The sequence below is a fragment of the Melanostigma gelatinosum genome (genome assembly GCF_949748355.1).
Source record: "Melanostigma gelatinosum genome assembly, chromosome: 1".
NCBI lineage: Eukaryota > Metazoa > Chordata > Actinopteri > Perciformes > Zoarcidae > Melanostigma > Melanostigma gelatinosum.
The window spans coordinates 4227235-4252007 of NC_136634.1; the positions used below are offsets into that span (position 1 = coordinate 4227235).

General features: G+C 39.9%; 1 protein-coding gene across 1 annotated transcript; it reads left to right on the plus strand.

Annotated features, from left to right (window-relative positions):
- Positions 1 to 516: 516 nt before the first annotated feature.
- Positions 517 to 24773, plus strand: LOC306776002 (ethanolamine kinase 1; the record flags this gene model as incomplete). The annotated part of the gene is made up of 8 exons (XM_079266595.1): positions 517 to 657; positions 5984 to 6246; positions 7458 to 7598; positions 13743 to 13891; positions 14423 to 14506; positions 15709 to 15869; positions 19294 to 19367; positions 24704 to 24773. The coding sequence occupies 8 exons, from the start codon at positions 517 to 519 to the stop codon at positions 24771 to 24773; spliced, it is 1083 nt and encodes a 360-aa protein (XP_079122721.1).

The following is a 24773-nucleotide window of genomic DNA, read 5'->3' on the forward strand; positions in this document are numbered from 1 at the left end:
GAAATTATTATTATCAGAGAGCTGTGCTGAAATTGACTGCAAAGAGAGCTCAGTTTCTGGAGAGGAAATGTGCTGAGCTCAATTTGGACACAAGTGTCACATCTTTGTGGCTGTTTGAACGGATTACAGGCGCGAAGCACCGGTGGTTAATATGTAAACTGTAGCAGTGAGGATGAAGATGCCCATAGGAACATTGGCCCCTGATAAGCAAGCCCGACTGCTGAGTCACTGGACACACATGTGGACAATTTGACTGACCGGCAAAATACCACGCATGGCTCTCGAATTGTTCTGATAGAAACAGATGCCAGAGCGCTGTTGTGTATTGTATCGCCATCATTCAGACTTTTCTCCCTCATTCAAGTTTGTTTTGTTTCATTTTTATTGTTAAGATCAAACCCACATTGGCGGATGTTTTCCAACAGAGTGGGACTCTGGTTCAAAAGTTTCTGAACAAGTTCTAGACCTCAAACTTTTGGAGGGAAAATCCAAGGCTTCACGTCTGCTTCGTTGAAAATGAACAGTCGGTTTGCTCGTGCTGGGAATCAGCTCCTCCATGTGGACCTCCAAATTGATGAGAATGAACCTCGTAGAGGAATCCTGGATCTCCTCAGCAGACTCCGTCCGAATTGGAAGGCAAAGGACATTAATATGAAGGCAAGTGAATGTTTGTGTCTAAGGGATTCAATAACGACTGTGAAAGCAACCCAGTTGCTAGAATAAATGTTGGCATTGTGCATTTCTGCAAACCACGCTATCCATTGAATGTCGTTTCATCAATACATTTCATATCCGCCTCATACATCCCACACAAACAAAAGCACAATGCCACATGGTTAAAGTTGTGAAACGATTGACAAGGTTTAAGCAACACAACTATTTGGTTAAGGTTAGAAAAAAGATAATGTTTTTTATTTGAAATACGTAACAAATGTAACAAAAAGTAACTTAACAATATAACTACTGTAAATAAACAACAACCTTCCTTAGCAGACTTTTGCATGTAACATTACTGAACAACGTTACGTAACAAGCGTAAAGTCAAGGCTTTACTTTTGGTTTCAAATGGGGCACCAGGTTCTTGTTGATAACAATCCTGTTTGATTGACCCACTAACCCTTCCTGCCCGCCTTCGTGGATTTTCTTAGTTGTTATACTCGTTATATAAGATGTAACTTTCCATAAGGGTTGCTCTACGTCACTGCTTTGTGCGTTGCTCGCTGTACGACATAATTTGCTCTGACAAAATGCAAAGACATACACATTCAACGTATCCTGTGGTTTACCGTAACATACAATGCACAACATACGTACAACGTACAACATTTTTTCCTTGCAACTGCAACTTGCAAAAAAATGCATTTTAGTCCCATTATTATATTATTATATAGTACCATCTATCCATGATTGCATCTTGGTTGGTTGTAAAAAGCTTATCCAGATAAACGTCTGTTCTTTTGACTTGATCACCCCGTATTATACTGATTGAGCTTCACACGTTGTTTTCATACCCGAGGGGAACGAATGCTCATCTCTTATGTGCACCACTTTGTAAAGAAAGGTCAGAGTTTGGGCTTCATTATTTGGGGTTATGATGATGACGTTCCAAGTGCGGCAGATCTCTAAATTTTAGACATCTTGAGCAAGTGTTTACACATAGAATGGTTGGGATCCATTATGATAATTTTTTATATAGTCCAATGATTTTACTCAACCTCGTTATTGTTACAATAGGTTCTCCATCAACTTTCACTTTAATGTACTGCATCTGTTCAGACTGTGCAGCCCTTACTCCTAAAACAATGAAACTGCATTTGAATTAGATTTTAAGGGAAACTTATAGATGTGGATTTGTTTTTCACAAATAGGTTTCTAATGATAGTCTGCATGCAGAGCAGGTTGGGGTGATGGACAGGTCAATCTTACACAGGACTTAGTCACAAGAGAGCGCAGTTAGGGTCCCATGTGTGACCAAAATTGAACATTCACTTATTTAAATGTATGTCCTCAGCGTAGATAACGTAACAAATGTAATAATTTGAAGACAAACCATTTTTACTAATAAATTTTACTAAACCTACCCAAGTAGTTTTGATTCCTTTTTTTGTTTCAATTGTCAATGCTAACCGCGTGTTTATAACAGGTTATGAAATACATTTCCCTCGAAGCGTAATTGAGAATGCATATTAGTAGTATGGGAAAGTCATTTTGTAGGAGGCAGGGTTGGACTGTGCAACCCTAATTCTAATTTAGATGTTGAATGTCACATTGATATCTTCAGGAAAAAATGCTGCGTGGACGAAAGAGAAGCAAAAAAAAAAGATGTAGAGATGGTCAAACTTTAAATTCAATATTTTCTCCCTACAATCATTTTCATAAAACATCCAAGTTGTTAAAGTGTAGACTCACAATGAGGTTCTAGTCTTCACAGGGAATATAAAACTCAATTCATGCTGTTTCACCCTTTGTGTTACTGCAATTTAAGCAGTTCCACGGTGCAATTTCCCCACGGCTGCTTTCAAAAGATCCTTCATGAACCTTTGTGAACTTGTTTTAATATTATCGGAGAAGTATTTTACAAACTGCAGTTTTGACTGAGATTGCTGCAATATAAAACTGAACTTGAGTGCAGAACAGACAGAGCATATTGTCTGCATTTGCCAGCCACCCAGAGCACCATATTTTTCCTCTTACTTAAATTGCACAAGAAGGGTCTAATGCTACCTTAATCTGTTTTCGTCAACCTTGTTGAGGATATAGTTGTGGTTGTTGTCTTGTTTGAATAAGCTTCACTGTAATCGTCGATTGGAAAGAAAAAGGAAGAAAAAAAACGACATTGTGAGCAGAGGAGAAACGCTGCAGGTTCAGCCCATGCAGAAAGGCGGATTACAGTGTAGTGTGAGTTAACAGACTGTACAAGATTAATAAGAAGTGGCTGCATATAGATACATATACAGTGTTCCGTCTGTTATGATGAACATGGACTGCAGCTTACATTCAATGGATCTCATGTACACCTTCCTGCTGTAAATAGTGAACCACAAAGTGCTTTTCATCTGTCTTCAGCAACATTTGCCAAAAAGACAAATCCCAGCTGTTTTAGGACAAACTTTAGCACTTAACACAAATGTAAGTAAATTTGGGGGCATTTTTATAGGCTGACGTCTTTTACAGGAACCAGTTGGCCAGGAAAATGTTGGCATTTCTGCAAACTACGGATACGAATAATGTCAATGGTTGCAGACACAATGCTAACATTTTCTGTGAAGACTTAGTTGCCACCGGCTGGGAAAATCAGATAGTATTGAGAGACAGACTAATACACTGTTGGTTCTGGTCTTTTCATGGGATTTGTTGACAATAATAAAAAAAATATCGCCATATATATGCTTTAAAACGGAAAGTCGTGGCCGCCTCTAACATATAAAAACCAGCAGAGAAACCAAGGTAACTGGACAACAGAAGTAGACGCTTTTATTATGTCAACCCTGGAAACAGATGTGTAGTGTGTCGTCTGTTCAGAACAGTATAATCCCATTCTGGTCCCATGTGCAAACACGAGGTCCAATCTTTCAGAGAAATAGGGTTTATGTGTGTTTGGCGACAGCACATTTGGTGGGTGACCTCTCAATCTACAGCAGGTCCAGTAGTGTACACAAAAGAGTAGATGTTTCCTTTCAAATCCAAAGATGTATTGTGTTCATCTGTTTGAATATACAGACTACACAGGGGAAGGACATATCGTTCCTCTAACACCTGTGCTTCAAACTGTTTTATTTACTTATGTTTCACCTTTGCTCTCTTTTTACAAACAACAGATAAAACTCAAGGCAATTTGAGTGCTTAACATGCACGTCAGCGTCAAAAGAAATAAAAAACAAAAGGAAAACAAGACAACAAAACTGAAAGAGACAATGTCAAAAGGGGTTCACACGAAATAAATAATTTAATGTATTTAAAAGCCAAAGAATTACAAATTCAGAGGCAAATATTTGCATTGCTTCTTTTAACACTTGTATATAAGCAGTTTAGATACACATGTACATCTCTATATACGTCCAGAAATGACAGTGAGTTTTTGTTTTCAAATGACAATGAGTGATTTATACATCAAATAAAACGCAGTACATCAGAAAAACGTTCACGTAAAGATAATATGTGCAAATCAGAGACAAAGGGAGTTTGATAACAATGTCAAAGCCAGTGAAAAGTAAGCAAGTGGCCCTCCGTCCACGATATCAATGCTTGATCCGATGTCAAGGTGGGCATGTTTGTTCACTTTCCATCTAAATGAAAAACCGCAGTGTGCAGGGCCCATCCGAGGTTCACAGAATGCCATGGAGACTGTGGCAGAGAATGAGAGACTTGGAGAAACCACTGAATGACAACAAATGTCCCATGGGGCCTTTGCAGGCAAACAGTGGTCACTGTGGTATTGTTGTGCACACACACAGGGCAGCACGGCCAGGGCAGCACAGGCTGCAGCTGTCTACAGCTCTATGTCTCATTACTGTTGCATGTACCTGTGTATGCGTGTTTCATTTTACATCCATTTTTCTATATCATTTTTTTAGACACAGTCCCTCTACAAGACGGGGCCACATTAGCTAAAATGCAGGACCCGTCTTGGTTAATATTGCAGTTGTGTGACTTTTCTTACAAATATGCAATAAAGTGCAGCAGGAATGAGTCATGACACCTAGAAGTGAATTAGCATTCTTGCACTTCCGGTTCCCTCGCGTTGAAGTCGATGGTTTTTTTTGAATGGGTTTTTGATTGGATGGCTGAAATAAGGTATGTGGTTAACACAAGCTTAAAAGATTCCAACATTTTCGTCTACGATATAAAATACGTCAGTAAATACAGCTCTTCAATTTTTAAGCTTTTACGTATCTTTAAAAAGGCGGTTGCTAACAAGTTAATAAATTAGGCCCAATGTGTTTACTTGCACTTCCATCCACGCTTCAAAAATCATAAAAGGGAAAGTTTTGAGTTGTAAAGATTATCTTGCTAAAAAAAAATCTTAAATGTTTGCTTATTTTCTGCAATATTCCAAAATCCAACCAAAAAATCTCATGGACTTTAATGTCGAGGGAACCAGTGCGACACCAACTTCCAAGGTTGGCCTACAAGACCACGTCATCCGTGCAGCACTCCATTAGTCAAAAGACCAAAAACCAACTGACACCTGATAGGACAGGTGCACCTGACACATTTTGGGAGCGCATGGGAGTCTGGGCTCCCTGTTACCCGCTTTGTTACTCGCTTTGCACAGTTGGTAATCCATCCTTGCATATTATCTTGCGATATCATATATTACAATATTTTCATTGAAACATTACTTTCACCTTGCTCTTTTGGTACATATTTTAATATCTAAATAATCAATAGATATAGCATAAGTATGACATAAACTGCCATGTAACCACGTACACGTAGATGTTTTAATGTTACTTTATACTTCTACTCCATTTCAGTTCAGAGAAAAATAAAAATTCTACATTTATTTCACTGCCATAGTTACCAGCTACTTTTCAGATAAGGATTTTCCATGAAAGGGTGTGATCAGTTTCTGTCTGTCAGACTAATTGACGGAGTGAGAACAGGTGAGCAGGTGTGGGGCTAACGAGGGACAGGTGAAACTAATCAGGGCGAGGCAGCAGATCAAAACTGGCCGGAGAACACAAAGGCAAGGAGTGAAGTGATCGGGAACAAGAGGAGCGGTGACTGATAAAATAAAACAGGAAACACAAAACATGAACGATTGAAGCAAAGTAAAAACATTAACCGAGGAGCAGGACTGGATTATGACAGTAAATGCTCTCAGTTTCTGTAGCTGATGAACTGTGTTTTTCCTCTTTCAACTAAATTTAATTAAATATATTTTTTGATTTCCTGTCCTTTCAGACATTCACAGAAGGCATCACTAACCAGCTGATCGGCTGCTAAATTGAATATATTTTTTGATTTCCTGTCCTTTCAGACATTCACAGAAGGCATCACCAACCAGCTGATTGGCTGCTTCGTGGCTTCTCTCCAGGAGCCCGGTTGTGTTCTGGTGCGTCTTTACGGCAGAATGACGGAGCTCTACGTGAACAGGGACCGCGAGGTGGAGATGTTCCAGGTCTTCCACGCCCACGGGTGTGGTCCACAGATCTACTGCACCTTCCAGAATGGCATCTGCTACGAGTTTGTTCGAGGAACGGTGCTGGATGATAAGCTGCTCCGGCAACCTTCCATCTACAGGTCTCTGCCTGGAACGCCGTTCAGATTTAGATTTATGTCTTTTACAAAGTTGATTTTATCAGAGACAATGTGCTGAGAGCATATTTGGGCTTTTTGGGGGAGTTTCCTGGTTCACTGAAAACTGCAATATGATGATCATCAAAACAAGTCATGCTCACATTATGACTTTTCAAAAATGGTACGAGAATCAGCCTTACCACTAAGTTTGCCTCCAAAAATGATTGAGTTTTTGAACAAATAAAGGCAAAATAAATCATACTGTCATTACAGGTTTACATTTTCAAAATAAAAGCACTCTATGAAATATCTAAATTAAAGGACCTTCAGCAATACATTTGAACCCTTTATACTGTTTGAAATATGTATTTCATGTACTTGCTATGAAGATTTCCTTCATTCAACTGACTTTTCTCGTCAAATGCATTGGGTATTATTACATCAATTTATAAAAACAATGGGTAATAATGTATCATAAAATTGCTGATTTTATCATTTAACAAGACTACTTATTCAAAATGTAAAAGTTAAAATATAATATGTAAGTTAAGACATAACTGTCACCACCGTTGCATATAGTATGAAGGCTGCCATACAATGCCATGAATGAAATAGGTAATACATGCTGATAGCGATTATTTCCAGGTCCATTTACTGGTCAAACTGTTGAAAATGCAACAGGTTTATTGAGAGTGATGTGAAACCTTAACCATTTATGTTTTCTGAGGCAACAGTTGTGTGTGTGTGTGTGTGTGTGTGTTGGGCATCTCAATTGTGCTGATGCAGGTGCTTTTCTTTTTTAATCATTTAAGTCATATTTCATGTTGAGCAATGTTGTTTAGTCATGCCCCCGGGTTCATTCATCATCCCGGCGATAACAGACCAGCACCATTATTCTCACCACAGGACAGTAGGACACAACACAGCCAGCCAAGGCTGAACAGCCGAGGCCACGATACACATCAATCAACCCTGCCCCGCCTGATAGCGTCTGTGGGGAATACCCAGAAAACTGTATGTCACGGCTAAGATGCCTCGGGATCGAGCACTCAAGTAGTCAAAGGGTCACGAATGCAACAAGGCCCATTTTTTGAGAAGAAGAACAAGATAAGAGCGCTAAATGGAAAGGGAGTTGTGTTTCTACTCTGATAATGGTTGTTTGTGCAATAACAGCGTCGGCCAGGCTCATCTGAGAAAATGTTTTCTCTCCGCAGATTGATCGCAGCAGAGATTGGGAGAATCCACTCAATCCAGCCAAACTGTGGTCCGCCTGTTGAACCTCCTCTCTGGACAAAAATGTGCCACTTTCTGACACTGATGCAGAGCAGCCCGGCTTCACAGCGATGCACGAAGAGGTACAGCCCTTGACAACATCATCTTATTGTGTGTTTTAGATATCTGAATGTCTGGCAAACTGTCTTTATACCAACAGTGCTAACCTAACCCAGCATTACTTTAAAGGCCAAACATCATTATCGAACCTTTAAAAAACTCCATTGTTGACGAGTCCATACACTGTGTAGTGTTGTTTTCATTATGTACAAGTCAGGCTGCTGATTTTTTGACTGGGAAATTAGGATTTAGACTCACAATAGCATGTAGCATATTTAAGATACTTGTATTAAAACAAGCTACTTGCAAACATCTAAACGTTAGCTGACACGTTAGCTTAATTAGTAGGCTAGCTGCCGCTTATGACACCTGCATGGGAGCAGGTTGTCATTTCTGACAGCAAAATCAACGGTCAACAACAAGAAATTAGAAGTGTGCTTTTATCATTTTTTTTTTTTTTTACCTCTGTCTGAAATCAAGAATGCATTGTTTCAGAGTCATTAACTGAAAACTTTATCATTGGAAACTATAGGTTAGCAAGAGTAACTAAGGGAGAACAAAGAGCTAATTACCGCAGTTTAAAACAAACACCGATTGAGCTGCTGCTTGCAGGCTACCTCGGTGGTGAAATATCACAGTGGTAGTTTTTTGCATTCATCTATTCGATAGAAACCAGCAACATTTTCCACATCTTCATCTTTTAGGCAACTGCATTTCCACTGATTTCTTGTCATTTTTTCATATGCCGAATGTACATTTCTCAAATCTGCCCACAGTGTTCCTCTCCACCCGTACATAACATTGTCTTTCAATTAACTGAACGACTTGTACTCAAATGGCACATTCACCTCTCCCATTTTGGGGATAGAGGCCACTGTGAGCTTTCATTGGTCAGAGGGACAAGACGGGGGCGGGGCCTCCGTGGTAGTGACATTGCATTGTCTCTGAGAGGTGAGAGGGTCCGTCCAGACTCTACAAAGAAACAGACGCTCGGCCACAAGCTTCCTGCAGAGCTCTCCCTTATCTGTCAAACGCTCAACCTTGTTTATGTATGCAGTGGAGGGGTCGGAAGTCCAAGCAAACTGAAGCTGGCAGGCCTAGAGTCTCTGTTTCTCCTTTGAGTTTCCAAGTCATCCATTAAAGAAAGGGACGGAGAAGGAGACTTTAATGATAAGGAGTTTAAGCTTTCTGGATTCAGAAAGACAAAGGTTGAAGTGAAAGCCAGTGTGACTTAACTTCTTCGTCATCAGGAAGACAAGACACAAGCAACAACTCACTTTTTTATGTCTGTATTTTCTGGTTTGTCCACTATTTCATTGTAGATCCATTCATTTTAGAGCACATCCCCGACTAAGCCCAGAGATTTCTTTTTGTCATTTTCTGCTTTGCTCCAGGAGGAAACCCTGTGGAACTGAGTTTTGTTTTGTTTTGTTACTACGAGATAGACCGTATCAATTTAAGATAATAATGATTGTACTTTTAGCCAAGATGATCATGTTTAATGCACTAAATGAACCATAATTTACCTGGAGCAAGATGAAAGAAAAATATTGATTCCGTCCAATCTTTGAATCTGACATGTTGGAAATTCAACCAACATAAAAGGAAACCCTGCCAACGTAAAGCACATCGAGTGAAATGGAGCACAGCTTCATTGTTTAACGTCTCAAGAGATTATGAAGATTTTGGTTTTATTGACGTTACATCTTACATTTAACTCCTTTTGCCCTTTTAAGCTTCAGTGTCACACACAGCAGACATATAGGAGTATCACTAAATACAACTCCTGATTTGTACAATGGATGACTTTGTATACAATGTGATACAAAAGGTGATGAGTGTATGGATGAATCAGGACATTACTCACTGTAATGGTCATCTACAGAAGCTGCACCACATTCAGAGGCCCAATAGATGGTGCTATATTGTGAGACAATTGTGTGACTGAGGGGCTTGACACAGTCCACTGCCACTCAAACACAGAGGAACTCAAAATGACCAGGAAAATATTAATAATTAGGATTTGGAACAAAGAGTGATTTAAAGTGATTAAAGGAACTCCACGGCATAATTTAAAAGATCTAACAGATGAGATTTAAGAGGTTCAGTCATGGTTAAAACCTGTGTGTGTGTGTTAGTCTGTTTGCATATATGCGGGTCTCTTGAATGTGCAACTGCATGAATGATATCACACACACACCGACACACACACAGAAGCAGAGACAGAGGAGACCAAGAATGAAAAAAAAGTGATTTTAAACAGGCATCAGAGAACCTTTTGTATTTGAGAATGTGTGAGTGCTGGTATGAATGTGATCTTCAGAGGAAATGGTAAAAGAAAGGCAGAGAGAGAGAGAGAGAGCAGGAAGTGGCTGCACCTGCAGAGGAGGTCTTCAGCTCTCAAGCCACCCGCTGTGCAAAGAGAGAGACAGATACAGAGAAGAGGAGCGAGATGGAGAGAGAGAGCGAAAGAGGCTGCAGCAGCTGCAAGGTTCGGAGAGGGAGTGCACAGTAGAAGTCAGAGATGGGAGAGAAAAGAGAGAAAGGCAATGGAAGGCAAGAGTGCAACCTCTTCTTCTCCCAAAGGCCCCCTGCTACGTCTCCCGTTTGCACTCCCGCGAATCGCATAAAACTGCAAAAAGGAAGAAGAAAAAAAGAAAGAAAGAAAAAAATCAGTGCTCGGCTGGTGTTTGAAATCATATGTAAATAAGGCACATTGATAATGAAGCGCCAGAGGAGGAAATTCCACTAATTACCTTACAGAGAGTTGACAAGGAGCAGGAGGCGAATGTACTCGACGAACTGTTTTCCATGAAAAGGACAGAAAAGAGAGAGGAAAAGATCTGATGGCAAGACGAAAGGTTTCCATTTAAAGTCAATGAAAGTCTTTCATTTAGCTTTTGACTCCCGAGTACTCGCAGGTTTTCTATGGTAAAAGTCAGTTTGTTAAGTTAAAGCCATGGATGGGTTGAAAAGGAATCAGAGTGATTCACCATTCAAATGTGTTTTTTAATTCATATTAGAGAGGAGATAGATAAATTATGCATGTCAGAGGGGGTCGTTTCTTAGCAGGAGAAAGATCTCATAGGCGATGTGAATCAAACACTCCTGACAGCTATTTTGTTGGGCGAGATTTTCCGAAATTGCTATTTGGAAAGTAGTTTACAGCATTTGCAGTATTTAAGTTGAATAAGATATTAAAAAGGTCCAAACTCAAGCAGATATTTAAAAAATAATATAGGTTTTTGCGTATTTAGTTTGTTTGTATTCAATCAATCCATTGATCTGTCGATCCCCTGCAGGAAGGAGAACTGAGTGGATGAGGGATACAGAAATGACTTGTGTTGTTGAGGATGTGTAGGTGGAGTTGAATTAGGCAGCAGAGTCATGACTATAAACAAGGCCCCGCTCCTCTGCTTTTATTGTGCGTTCCTAACAGGCCTCACTAAATTATGTCTACAAGTGTGTATAATACCGGAGCATCTGTTTGTTCCCCAAGGAATAAATAGGTTGTGTTTAAACTACACTGTTTAAACTACCCTCTTATCGTGACCTGACGACTGAAAAGGAAACACGGAAATGAATTAGGAAACGGATGCTTGCGCAGCATTTCTTCCAGGTGCATTTTTGCACTGACGTCCAAGGACATTACTGCCTTCTTTGATAGATCGAGCAATCGACGGAGTGAAAACAAGGCATGTAACCTCTCAATGAGGCACGCCGAACTGCTTCAGTTTACAAACATGCTGCTTCGAGAAGAAACGTGGAATTTGGGACACAGTTGGTTTTACATAGATGTTCTCCCCCGAACAAAAGTTAATTTCAGATTTCTTTCCCCTCAGCTGCTCTACACTTTCCTTAGATATTATATCAAATGTTCAAAAACTCCATCAACTCATGAGGATTTCTGAAGATCAATATTTTAAGATTCAAGAATTGCATGAAGTCTGTTTCTCAATGCTTGACAACCCTCTAAAACAGCATTTACAGTACACAACAGGACACTGACACACTGCTGAAAGCCAGACAATTCAAATTCTTTCAGAGTGAACAATTCTTAAAGGCAGGTGAGTCACCATGTGTGAGGGGGAATTCCGGGTTGGATTGAGCCTTTACAATAACATCTGAAGAAGCAAAGGACATAATAGTACCACTTTACAATGAGGCATACTTTAATTGTTAAGAATGTACTTTGTCTCAACAGCTTTTAGAGCAAAATATAATATGTTTGACGTGTGACTGTCACACAAAACACATGATCATCTTATATGCTATTATTTGACATATTGCTACGGGTTGAACTACCCAAAAGGTAGTTCAGATTAGCTCCAGTTCAACCAACTACAACAGCAAAATATTACCTCCACATTAATGCATCAGTAGTATTCCAATAACATAATATTTAACAACGTAAAAAGGGGTATGTTGTTTTACATTTGACAGTACAGTCTGCTGATAATACTAAGCCACTGGGGTTGCAGTTAGATATGCAAAGAACCAAAGGGTGTTCACAAAAACATTTACCGTATTTAAATTGAATGTGGAAATAAACTGCCCTTTTAGTTAAACCCCATAGTGGATGTTTGTAAAGTTTTACAAACAAAGCTGACCATATTGGATATTTGCTAAATAATGATGACGCCTGTCTTATGATAACTAAAGTCATGTGAATGTTTTTCCGAAATGAAAGTCACTGGTGGCGTATTTGTCAGCTGCAGTGATTCAAACTAAAAGGCAAGGCAAGTTTATTTGTACAGCAAAATAAGCAGCAAAGTGCTTCACATAAAACCATTAAAAGCATCAAAACATAAGGCAAAAGAAAAGGAGATTTAAAAACAATTAAAAAACAGTGTAAGAAATAAAATGCAGTAGTAAAATGCAGAAATGCAGGAAATTGATTCATATATGAATTGAACGTGGTTCAATTAAAGGCAGCAGCAAACAGAAAAGTCTTCAATCTTGATTTAAATGAGCTGAGGGTCTCAGCAGACCTGCAGCTTTCTGGGACTTTGTTCCAGATATGTGGAGCAGAAAAACTGAACGCTGCTTCTCCATGTTTAGTTCTGACTCTGGGAACAGAAAGTAGACCGGTCCCAGACGACCTGAGGGGTCGGGATGGTTCATAAGGTAGCAGCAGATCAGAGATGTATTTTGGCCCTAAACCATTCAGTGCTTTGTAAACCAACAGTAGGATTTTAAAGTCAATTCTTTGTTGGACAGGAAGCCAGTGCAAAGACCTCAGAACTGGAGTGATGTGGTCCACCCTCCTGGTCTTAGTGAGGACTCGAGCTGCAGCTTTCTGACAGACTTTTTACAGAGACCTGTAAACACACCGTTACAGTAGTCCAGTCTGCTGAAGATAAATGCGTGGACAAGTTTTTCCAAATCCTGTTGAGACATAAGTCCTCTAATCCTTGATATATTCTTCAGGTGATAGTAGGCTGATTTTGTAATTGTCTTGATATGGCTGTTCAGGTTGAGGTCTGAATCCATAACTACACCTAGATTTCTGGCTTGGTTTGTGGGTTTTAACATCAGTGACTGAAGCTGAGCGGTGATTTTCAATTGTTCGTCCTTGGTACCAAAAACAATTACTTCTGTTTTATCTTTGTTTAATTGAAGAAAATTCTGGCACATCCAGTTGTTGATTTGTTCAATGCAGTTACCCAGCCCTTGTATGGGATTATAGTCCCCTGGTGACATAGTTATGTAGATTTGTGTGTCGTCTGCATAATTATGATAACACACTTTGTTGTTTTCCATAATCTGAGCTAGTGGAAGCATGTAGATGTTGAACAGAAGAGGCCCCAGTATTGAACCTTGGGGAACACCACATGTCATTTTAGTCAGCACTGATGTGTAATCAGCTACAGACACAAAGTATTCTCGGCCCTTCAAGTAGGATTCAAACCAGTTAAGTGCTGTGCCAGAGAGTCCCACCCAGATTTTGAATCTCTTGTCTTTTTTGCAGCCTTTTGTGTGTAACATACATCATCACACACTGGCAAAGTTGGTATTCACGAATGTTGAGCTGGCCCGACAATGTGCCCAAATGCCTCTGAAGCAAAGACAGCCCGCTTTCATGAAACATTCCTCGCAGACAATCTTGCCTTGCCTCTTGCGAAGAAAAAGGAAAAAAGTAATTTCATTGATTTTGCCTTTTACAGTCCCATGCCTCTCCAAGAGGTGCCCAGCTTTGAGACGTTGTCAGTTGAAATGGAGTCATTGAAGAAACACCTCGTGCAGATTGACTCGCCGACTGTCCTCTGCCACAACGACCTTCTGACAAAAAACATCATCTACGACCACAAAGAGGGTGAGAACAGCAGTGCACATCAAACATGGTGCACATTATCCTGAGCTAGTGAGCTAGTGTGGCAGACCATCAATCAGAGGCCATAAAGGAAACTAAATACTGTTGAGAATGTTTGACTGAATTATGCTGAACTTTAATCTCTGCGATTGAAGGGTCTCCGTCTGTTACTGAGGATAATGTTAAGGATGATGAAGGTGTTTCTTTTCATCGGCTTGAAATAATGCAGCTCACAGAGTATTCATACCTCGTCCCTCTATTTTGCATAGAGAGGTGAACCTTTGCACCCCTTTATTCAATGTCTTACCTTATTTGTCGTATCCTTTTCCCGGGATTTAATTCATCTCGCATGTTTTACAAGGATGCCCAGGGTGGCTCTCAGTCAAAAGAGGCTCATTGTTCCTTTGACTCCCACAAGGTTCTGTACTTGAACAAAAGGAAGGAGTCATCAGATGCACAACCATACCGAAGATGTGTTCTTCATGTTGTCCTGGTAACCGCTGCTTCTTTCTTTCCCCTCTCCTCCTCCATCAGGAGTGGTGAAATTCATTGACTACGAGTACGCCGATTACAACTACCAGGCCTTCGATATTGGCAATCACTTCAATGAATTTGCTGGTAGGTCTGTGTTGTGATGAAAAGGAGTTCAATTTGCCTACAAATATCTTTCATTGCCAGAACATATCAGATTGCCTCATGTGGGATATTGAGTGAAGTATAATTTGGATATACAGTAGGTAGTGTGGAGAATCATTGTCCAGTGTGTCTAGTCTCTTCGACGATATCATTTTATCGTTCTGCCGTTATGTACCATGAAACCGTCCCTCTTCTGATGCTGCCAGGACAAATTGTTATATTCAGTGTGTGTTCTGCATGGTGATTAAAAGTGTCTCTGATGGACCAGCTGTGTCACAGCAAAGCTTTACAGGGTTCATTTGAACATTTGTGGAACAATCATCAATTTATCACCTTTAAGATAGTTTTGATGAAGCATATCATGTCAGCTTTCGCGAGAGCACCTGCCAACTGTGCAAACTTGGTCCAATCCTGAAATTATCATGATGTTAAATTGTAGCTCGAGTGACCCAAATGTCAAGCACAAAAAGGCAAACAATCGTTCGTATGTTTTTTTAGTGAAAGCACATGAATCCCTTTTTTTGTTCCTGTTGATAATGAGAGAATACAGTTAAGCTGCAGTCAGTTATCAAAACTGCAAAAGCAATTATCTCGTATTTGCACCATACAGATCCCTTAACGACTTTCAAATCAGTTTTCAAACTGAAAATGTATGTGTCATCCAATTTCCATCATCGTTCTTTCTGGCATATTGTACAATTTAAGTATGCAGTGATGGAGGATATATTCATCAGGGCCTTTACTTAAGTAAAAGTAGCAGTAGCAGAATTGGGATGGGCATTTTTCACAATTATCTGACATTTTTAAATCAACAGATTATTTGCAAAAAAAATCATCTCAAAGTAACTGATCATGAAAATAAGTCTTTATCCCTTCCTGCCGGAACTGGCACAATGACAATCACGTCCAGACACTTTTTGACTATTCATTTGCACCATATTAAGCTGACAAAGATGTAAACATCAGTGTTCAACTGGAAGTGCTGGCGTCCAGTTCCCCTGCTTCTTTAATTGCTCAAGTAATTGGAACATTTTATGTGGACCTCACTAGTTGTGACTCAAGAGTTGAGCTGATGCAGTGTGTGGCAAATCATCAAAACTGTCAGTTGGTTTAGGCATTGTATTGAATTGTAACACTGACAGTAGTTCCACCATTATGAGCATATGTGTGTTTTGTTTTTTGAGGTGTGAATGATGTGAACTACAGCCTCTACCCGAGGCTGGAGCTGCAGAGGGACTGGCTGAAGGCCTATCTGGAGAGTTACAAGCACAGCACAGGACATGAGGTCACTGTTACAGAGGCAGAAGTTACGCAGCTCTACATTCAAGTCTGCAAATTCTCGCTGGTAAGTGTCTGCTCCCACCGATTATGTTGAAATATGTCATTATGTAGAGCCTCAACACTTTGGAAATTCTTTGGAAAGTGACAAATCTCGAAACAGTTATTTCCTTTTTTAAGTTCTGCTCTTCAAATATCTCAATATTATGAGATTAGTGTGTGCGTTTCAACAATATCCATATGTGTGCAGACCTCTGAAATGACAGGGCGGCAACACCTCACCATCACATTTTAACAATTTACTTTTCCAGCTCCCAGAAAGAAAGAAAAAAATCCCAAACCCGATCCACGGCTGACCCACCACTGTTCAAAGTTTGATGGACTCCATCTGAGTTGATTAGAAACTGCCGCAGGGAAAAATGAAAGCCAGCAGCCAAAATTATTTTTCTTATGACCACAATTTTCATTCTTTGGTGGCTCAAGTGGTGCTGCCTAAAAATGCTTCCATAGCGCAACACAATATGCAGAATTGTCCTGACCAATTTTGAGGTGGTGTGAATGTCTCTTGAAATAGCCCAGAAATGATGAGGAAGCATTTTACTCTTTTTTTTAAACAAGTCGTGTCTCGGCCAAAATAACAGAGAGGGAGACGTGAGAGGCGGGGAAAGAAATGAAGCCTGGGATGGAGTGAGAGAGGCGATAACATCAGGTTGATTGAAATCAGATTTTCTATGACAAACCGAGGAGGACTCTTGACTCGAGGGAAGTGGGAGAAATTGATCACTGACGCTTAACAAGCCAAGTTTCCAACTGGAGCCGTGTGTCAACATGAGGAATACTCAGCCTGATAACTGAGAAAATCACAGGGTCTGTTCTCTGTAATTTCAAGGAATTGAGCTGAAACTTCTCCGTTTAGAAATATACACAAAAAGAGGCATTTTACCCACTAAATGTTGTGTTTATGTACAACACTTCACTGAATTAATTTTCCTCCTGAGAGCCTTTTATTACTGGTTTTCCTTTGTCACGGGACAAAAACAACAAAATACTCCAAATATCAAACATATCCAATAGTTCCCTAATGATATTAAAAAAAAGGTTTTACCTTTTCTTATTTTTTTACGAAAACAATCAGTGCCACAATTTTGATCATCGATTAATTGCATCGTAAAGCAGAAATGCCAAAGATTTTCTCATTCCAGCGGCATGAATATTTTCTATTATAGTAATTAAAATTACTTTGGGTTTCAAGACATCGTCTTGGGCTCTGGGAAATTAGGAAATTGTCACTATTTTCTGACAATTTAAAGATCAAATGATTCAACAAGACAAAATATATTTGGAATATTTGTTGAATGAAATCAGTCGTTATTCGCATCCATTTTCCATCGGAAGTTGTGTCCCCTAAATGTTCGCCTATTTATTTGCACAGCACATATTTCCCTACGGTTGTATTGTTTCTCATTACATCTGGTAACACCAGATTATAGAGTTGATAAGGTGTACAATTCATCAACTGTAGTGATCATCAATTCAGTCTGATTCCTGTTAATATTTCTATGTTTTTTTTGTATTCCCTTTTTTATGGAATGTAACTTTTGTATTACTTTCACATCTCTTGTTAATTGCTTGGGGAATAATCAAACTACATTGAATTCCCACTATAGTTAAGGCTCATCAAATGACAATACAGATGAATAGTCAAAGCGAAGGAATCCAGTCTGCACTGAAGGAAGCTGTGTGGCTCTGCTGTGTGGCATGAACAAACCCTGGCCAGTTGCCAAAGCTCTGCGGCGTGAAGCTGCTTCTTTCGCATCTTAATCCGTGGCAAACTGTGCCAAGACGCCGTGGGGTCTTTGCGACTCGCCTCCTCCGCAGGATCCCCCGTGATGTCGAGGCTAAAGCCTGCGGCTCTGTGATGTCACTCTGCCCACACGTCTCCCGTCTCCGTTTTTCTCAATGGCTGCCTCTTACCGACGGTCTCTGCATAGTGTTAGACTAATGCTCTCTTAATGGAGAGCAGTTATTAATCATAATGGAAACACGCTCAATCTCTCTCCAACTCGAGACAGAGATTAGAGATGAACATCTGCCAGAGAGAGGGGAAAAAACCAGGGATAACCGCACATTGCTCTTCAAGTATTTCATTCCACCCTTTATTTGATTATCAAATAAAAATGTGATTATATCACTAGGCCGCAGAACAGAGGCCTGTCTGGATCTTATTAGGACTTGCTATTAGTGGTCCTACCATGAAGATTTACAATATGTGTGGAGAACAACAGGAATTTATGGAGGCATGGAAGTCTGCGAGCTTAAGTGAGCAAAGCCATTAAGGAGGGAACCATTCAATACAGAGGTTTGTCATTCTGACTTAGCAGCGTGCCGCTGGCATGCAGCAGCAGTTATAACACGACAACTGGGGGTCACTGAAGTGAGTTCTGCTCTGTGGCACAAGGAAATGTAGCAAAACATCAAAGAAAAACAAAGCTGGTGAAACCATACAGCAACAGTTGTGTTTGATTTAGAACAATCTGCACTACTTATTTTCACAATGGTGCAAATACCGCAAACATAATCCAGAGTGATACACTTTTGAAAGACCGTACAGACCTAACGCTGTATCATGGACTATATCTGCATGCAGTTAACAAGTCTGTCAGTCATTTGGCTAATATTCAGTCCGTCAGCCAGCATTTGCCATGCTGAAGACGCTGACATCTGACCCCACCGTGACCTGCAGGAGGGCAAGAAGAAGTGTGCTTTTGAAGCTTTGATTGGATCATCAAAAGGGTGCATGAGAATTGCAGACCAGTCACACATTCTTGCTGCCATTTCTTTACAGACAACATCGAGAATTGTACTGAACATGCAAACACATCACATTGGGTTCTATAATGTTACGGCTCTAGTGCTAATAACACACACACGAGTGTTTTTATTGCTCTAAGTAATGTAAATGTAATGATTTACGTAATGGGGACATGCATTTTGTCCTCATAAGGAAGGCGAGTCCCCACTGTGTAAACAGAGTTATGCCCCAACAGCACAAGTAAAACACTACAGACACACACATACATTCCTACACTACCCACAGTGGACCTTCAAGCTGCTCCAACCAAGTGTGGACCTCTCTTTCTCGTCATTTCGATAAAACAAAAATAGAATCAGAATTATTTTTACTGTTAAGGTCTTTTCACAGAATATTACTCCAAATGTGTTTTATATTTTTAAAAATTGCTAGATCACGTACCTAACACACACACACACACGCATTCTATCGTGCTTTAATTTAATGATTTGGTAACTACTTCAACTGCTTTATTCAGCAATTTTGACAAGAATAAACCACTGTTATGGATTATCCTAAGCAAGTCATATATTTTCATTTGATAATGCAATGCTTTGAAAACTAGTCGGTAATAAATGGTGTTAAGCATGAAAACATCTAGTGTGTTCCTTTCAAGTTAGTTTTCTTTCTCTTCCGCCAGGCATCAAACTTCTTCTGGGGTCTCTGGGCCATCCTGCAATCACGCTTTTCCTTGATTGACTTTGACTTCCTCAGGTTTGTATTTTTGACGAATGCGGCTCAAAGGTCACGTGGAGTAGAAGGAACAAGCCTTTTCCATGTGGTTCCATTACGTCCTCCAACATAAAGCAACTGTTTAATGTAGAAACACATAAAACCACGAAGGAAATTACGCCCTGAGTGCAATTTCACTTCACAACATTATACATCACTTAAATATTCACAAATGGGTCAAAATATATCCTGTGCATTGAATTGAAGCACTCCCTATTTTTTTTATTGCAATGTTTAATTAAACAAACAGGTTCTTAAGATTGCCTGACAAAGAAATTACAGTAAAGAGCTGGGAACTTGAGTCCAAGTGGAAATATTACATTTTTCTCCCCACCAGTGTTTTCAGACTGTGTATCTAGAATCGAGCATAAAACAGGCAGGACGAGCACACTTCTTCCTGTCACTTCTTAAAGCAGACAAACCATATTTACACGTGACATTCTCTGCTGTTCTTCACTTTTAAACCACAAATCAAGAAATCTGAACGGTTCAGCTTTCACACAGACTTTCTAAAGAAATCCAAACTAATTTATTTTATTTTTAAATGTATTAGGATCCAGGAGACATTCCTCAGTACCAGCAACCAGACAATAAAGTTCAGGAAGGCGAAATGTTTCCCCCACTTTTTCCTCCCTTCTCTTCGTGCCCCACAACCGCCGCAGTTGTGATCGTGATCCTAATCACTATTGACACACGGCACCCTCCCCTCTGTGTGGCTTTCTCCGCTCGCTTGCTAGATCAGCGACGGCCCCCGCCTCATTTCGATCTGGACTTTAGAGGAAATGTGATCCAGAGGGGTGCCGAGGCACAGAGGCACTATTGTTCCCATGCCGTCGGTCCTCCCTTACATATACGTCTCTCATCCCTGGCTGGGCCACATGCGCCTGCTAGACGTCTGCTCCTCTAAGCCGCCAGCTAAGGTTGTCCTAAAGTGCATGGTGAGGGTCATGTTACCTTTCTTTAACTGGAGGGTTAGACTTAAATGAGCTCAGAGTAACGATGGGGAAACAGGTTTGAAGGCATCACTACCCGGTCAACCTCTGTCTCCCAATAAACACATTCACATTACACACTCATACATCCTAATTCCCTCTGCCAACTACTTTCAGAGTTCTTAATCAGTCGTGATGTAAAGAAAGAAAACAACGTGGATGGCAACTGTCAAGTTTGACCTCACTTCCATCTTTTCATTTCAATACATTGACAGTGAGCACCACAGTAACAACATTATGAGACTGTCCTTGTTTAAATACCATAAAGCAATCTACATTTACATTTAACAGCAAAGCATTAAGTAAGTTGGTAAACGGGTTAGCTTCTCTGAGCTTTTTTTTCTCTCTCTTAAATATGAAATGGCGATTTAAATGGTGTAAAAACCAAAGAGAACAATGCCAAGGAGTTATGTAAATCAAATGGCATTGCACAAAGGTAATAGAAAGAAGCTTTGGGAAATATTGGGACTGGCTAGCGTTAGCAAGTCGTAACTTGCTCGCTTGTTAGCGGGTAGCTCGCCATCCCAACAAGTAGTCAGGTGTCTGGTGTGACCAGGCCATAAGTGTACGAAGTATCTTATGTTTCAACACCGGAGATCTTCTTATAATAGTCAACGTTGACTTCATTAACGGTGCAATGAACGCGGAGGTGTAGCACCGCCCTCAGTTAGACAACGTGACAGCTAATCTGAAGCTTGTCTAGTTGGACAACTATAAATCTATGGAAACATCTGACAATAATATCAATCAACACCCCCTTCAATTAAAGATATTATTATTTATATTATAATTATTCTATTGTCTTAGCAAGATGAGCGACTTGTATTTGAATCTGCCCAAAATGCTCTGCATATTTATTGACTGGGAAAGAGGCAGAAACGAGGCACGGAGAACACAGATAAGACCCCCAAATCACCAGGAAGCCGATTCTCGCGGGATTTATATTACTATCACTTGACTTCTGTATTTGGAGAAATATGTGTGGTAATTTGCGGTGACATTTTTTACTTGACAAATTAAGGACATGGTATATTTGCAGACAACCTCCGCAAGTAGAGGTTCCGAGGTTTCATGATCTTTCCAGAACTTCAATCGAATTGTTGAAGAAGTTCACCAATTTTCTTTTTTGCTATCTTAAACAAGACGAACCACTAAACAAAGTCGCTGTCTCGTTAGGCGCTCAACTTTATTTAGCTCGCCGCTAACTTCGCCTGTCCATCATTTGGTTCAAGGCTGTTGGCGTGAAGTGAATGTATCAAAGCACAAGTGCTGAAACGCAGGGTTAAGAGATAACTCTGTGCAGGTTAATGACTGCAAGACCTTGTTTGCAATACATCGAATCATTTTATTTTATTCAAAATAGAATGATGAAAGCCATAACTTACTTGACATGACCACAACCTTACCCTCAGCTTCACCACGCAGGTCTATTTCCCTTAACTCAAAAGAGAACACACAATGCGTTGCTGCTATAAGCTTTTGTGATAAACAAGTTATTTTTGAGGTGTGTGTGTGTGCGCGTGTGTGTGTCTTTCCTTCCACTGTTATCCCCCTGAGCCAAATCTCTGCAGGCTTCCCAACTAGTGACAGGCGTCGCCCAGGCCTTGTGCTTTAACCAGGGCCAGATGTGCATGTGACAATAGGGAGCCACAACGGGAATGCAAACCCGCCCTCCCTCTACCGTCCATGTTTACTTTCCTGATCTGATTTTATTCATGTGTTGAAAGTCTGCGAGTCAGCGGTTTAGATTTGTGGATGTGTTGGCAAGGTGAGCCGTTATTTGACAAAGACATTATTATGAGGAAATGAAGGAGAAGGAGGCCCACTGTTTGGAATAGCCTGACTGCAGAATTGTGCACAAAAGCACATTGTGAAATAGAATACCTGCTTTTCATTTCCCCCTACTTTTGCTAAATAGGAAAACATCTCAGATTCATCTCTGATGATGATAAATGTTAAGCACGCTAGTTTGAGGTGTCAGCCGTAATAAAATAATGATGAATGGGATCACCTGTGAAGATTGCTGTTCTTTTAAAATGGGTACACTCAAATATATTTCGGCTTATGAAGGGCGTGAGCGCACCCGGTAATTAGATGAACAGAAGAGAATTGTGCCAGGACCAGTGATTCATTTTATTTAACTTTTTTTTCGACGAGCTGAAATTGAAGCTCTTTTCACTTTTTAATTGAACAAACTGAATGTTCATAACATTTTTTAATTTACGAAGTGGTGTTGAATGTTTTTTCACCTTTTTAGTCTGAAAGTAGAACTAGTGTCAGAACACTTAATGTGTGAGGCACTTTCATTGATAGTACCAAAAAGTTTGATGTCATAGCATAACAGCCACCATATTTTGTTTTTCAATTTGAAAAGCAGAAGCAAATATTTTACACGTTACAACCAGGTGTTGCCTTCATCCAATCAGGTTTAGGTCTCGTGTTGCCATCTGACTCAGTCATCCACAGTAGCATATGGTGTATTAAAAATCTCTCCAGAGAAAATGTCTTTTGAGTGTTTCCAGACCACAACGAGAGAAGAGAAAATGTTGTGCTGGCTCTCCCAGCGCCACACCGGTGATTTCTTTTCTTTTCCTTATTTTTTCTTTTCCCCCAATTGTTTTGAATCGACTACTTTTCATTGGCAAAGGTTAGACGCATGCTGTACAACCTATATCTCTATCAACAAGCTAAAGCTGTGTGTTCTTTGTCTAAAGGTGACCCACACGTGAAGCAAAGAAACTCAAAGAAAGAAACAACTCGAAGAAAAATTGCAAAGAGCAAACAGAAGTCAGACTCTGACACAATAATTACCCAGAGACACAGGTGAAGAACAGAGTGAGGGAATACAAGTAACTAAAAGGCATGTGTCTGCATTATGCTTTTGTCTCACCGTGCAGTAAAAGGGAGAAAACTGATTTGACATTGAGGAGTTGAGTGAAAGCACTGATTAAAGGACAAACTCCTCTCTGTGCCTTCATTTTCTGTGCTTTTGAAACTTCACTTAATTTCAAAGGGTATAGTATAATGGCCAAGGGCAGCAGCTTACTCAGACATCAGATTTATTGAAGCGTTCGATAATAAACCACTTTTCCAGCAGTTAAGTTCCGAGGCTTTGGCACAGCTTTCAGACTCAGTGCTGTATTGAATAGAGACTTGATGCTATATTGTTATGCAAGTTTTGTAAACAAAACCCACAGTGCCCACCAGTGTGCACTTGAACTTCAACGGATAAGTCTACATCTTTTAAGAAAAATGCCATTTTCGATTTAAACATTGTACAGTATGCACACTGAAGATGAGAGGATGCAGTAACAAGATCAGAATCCTATAAATAGCACTTCAAGTATGTTCTAGCTGAGTGAATGAAAAGCTCCGGAGGTCAAAAGCCAGATATCTCAAAGAAAAGTTCAGGTAGTTTAAATATATGCAACAAACAAATACAGACTAAATATTCCATTGTGTTATTACTACATAAACTACATTTACTTATTTTAAATTGTAATATTAATCATATTTCTAAAGTGTATTGCGATGCCTGCGATGACGCACTTTAAATGAGCGCTCTCTGAATCTTACATATAAGGATCAGTTTACTCATCTGAGTGAATGACAACCAGTAAAAGCACAGAACATCTTCTGTGGCCCTGAAGGAGCTTTTGTCAAGTCTGAGAAAATAACCCTGATGATGTCATAATGTCATCTCAGTTTAAGATTTCAGGATTTATTGAATCTTCTTGAGAAAAATGTTACAATCCCGAGATGTTGAGTTGAGCCATTAATCAGGCAGGGAGGGTCAAACATAATATGCTACCAAGTTGCATTTTGGAAATTCAGCATTGTTGGAGTTGGACCCAAACTCAAGACTAAAAGTCAGGGTATGCCGGTCCCTGCTTCCTTCATTATGACCATTATTTTATTTCTTATCTCTGTCCCCTAATTTAAGGAAAGTTCAATACTATATGGCAAAAAGCCATCCTACAGTGATAAAATGCAGATCTGCTGAGGAGAGACTTGCATTCAATGCAAGCAACTTTAAAGTGCTGCTTGTTTGGACTAAGGTTGTCACAGAAAACTGCCCTTTTAGCAAGAGATTTATATATTTGTTCATTTATTTAGCACAGAGAGGAAAGAGACCGGAAAGATAAGATAAACAACACAGGAAGATGACAGTATATGCAACAATCGCGCTGGGTCACATTTGAAGCCATTACATTGTGAAAATGCACCATAAACATCCAAAATGAACGGTGAACAGATTTGACATTATTTACTAAGAGCTGTTGTATTCTCTGACTATTTATTTTCTGTTCTCTGCTCTCCTCCCAGATATGCCATGGCACGACTCAACTACTACTTTAAGAAGAAAGAGGAATATTTTGGATTGACAATGAGCTGA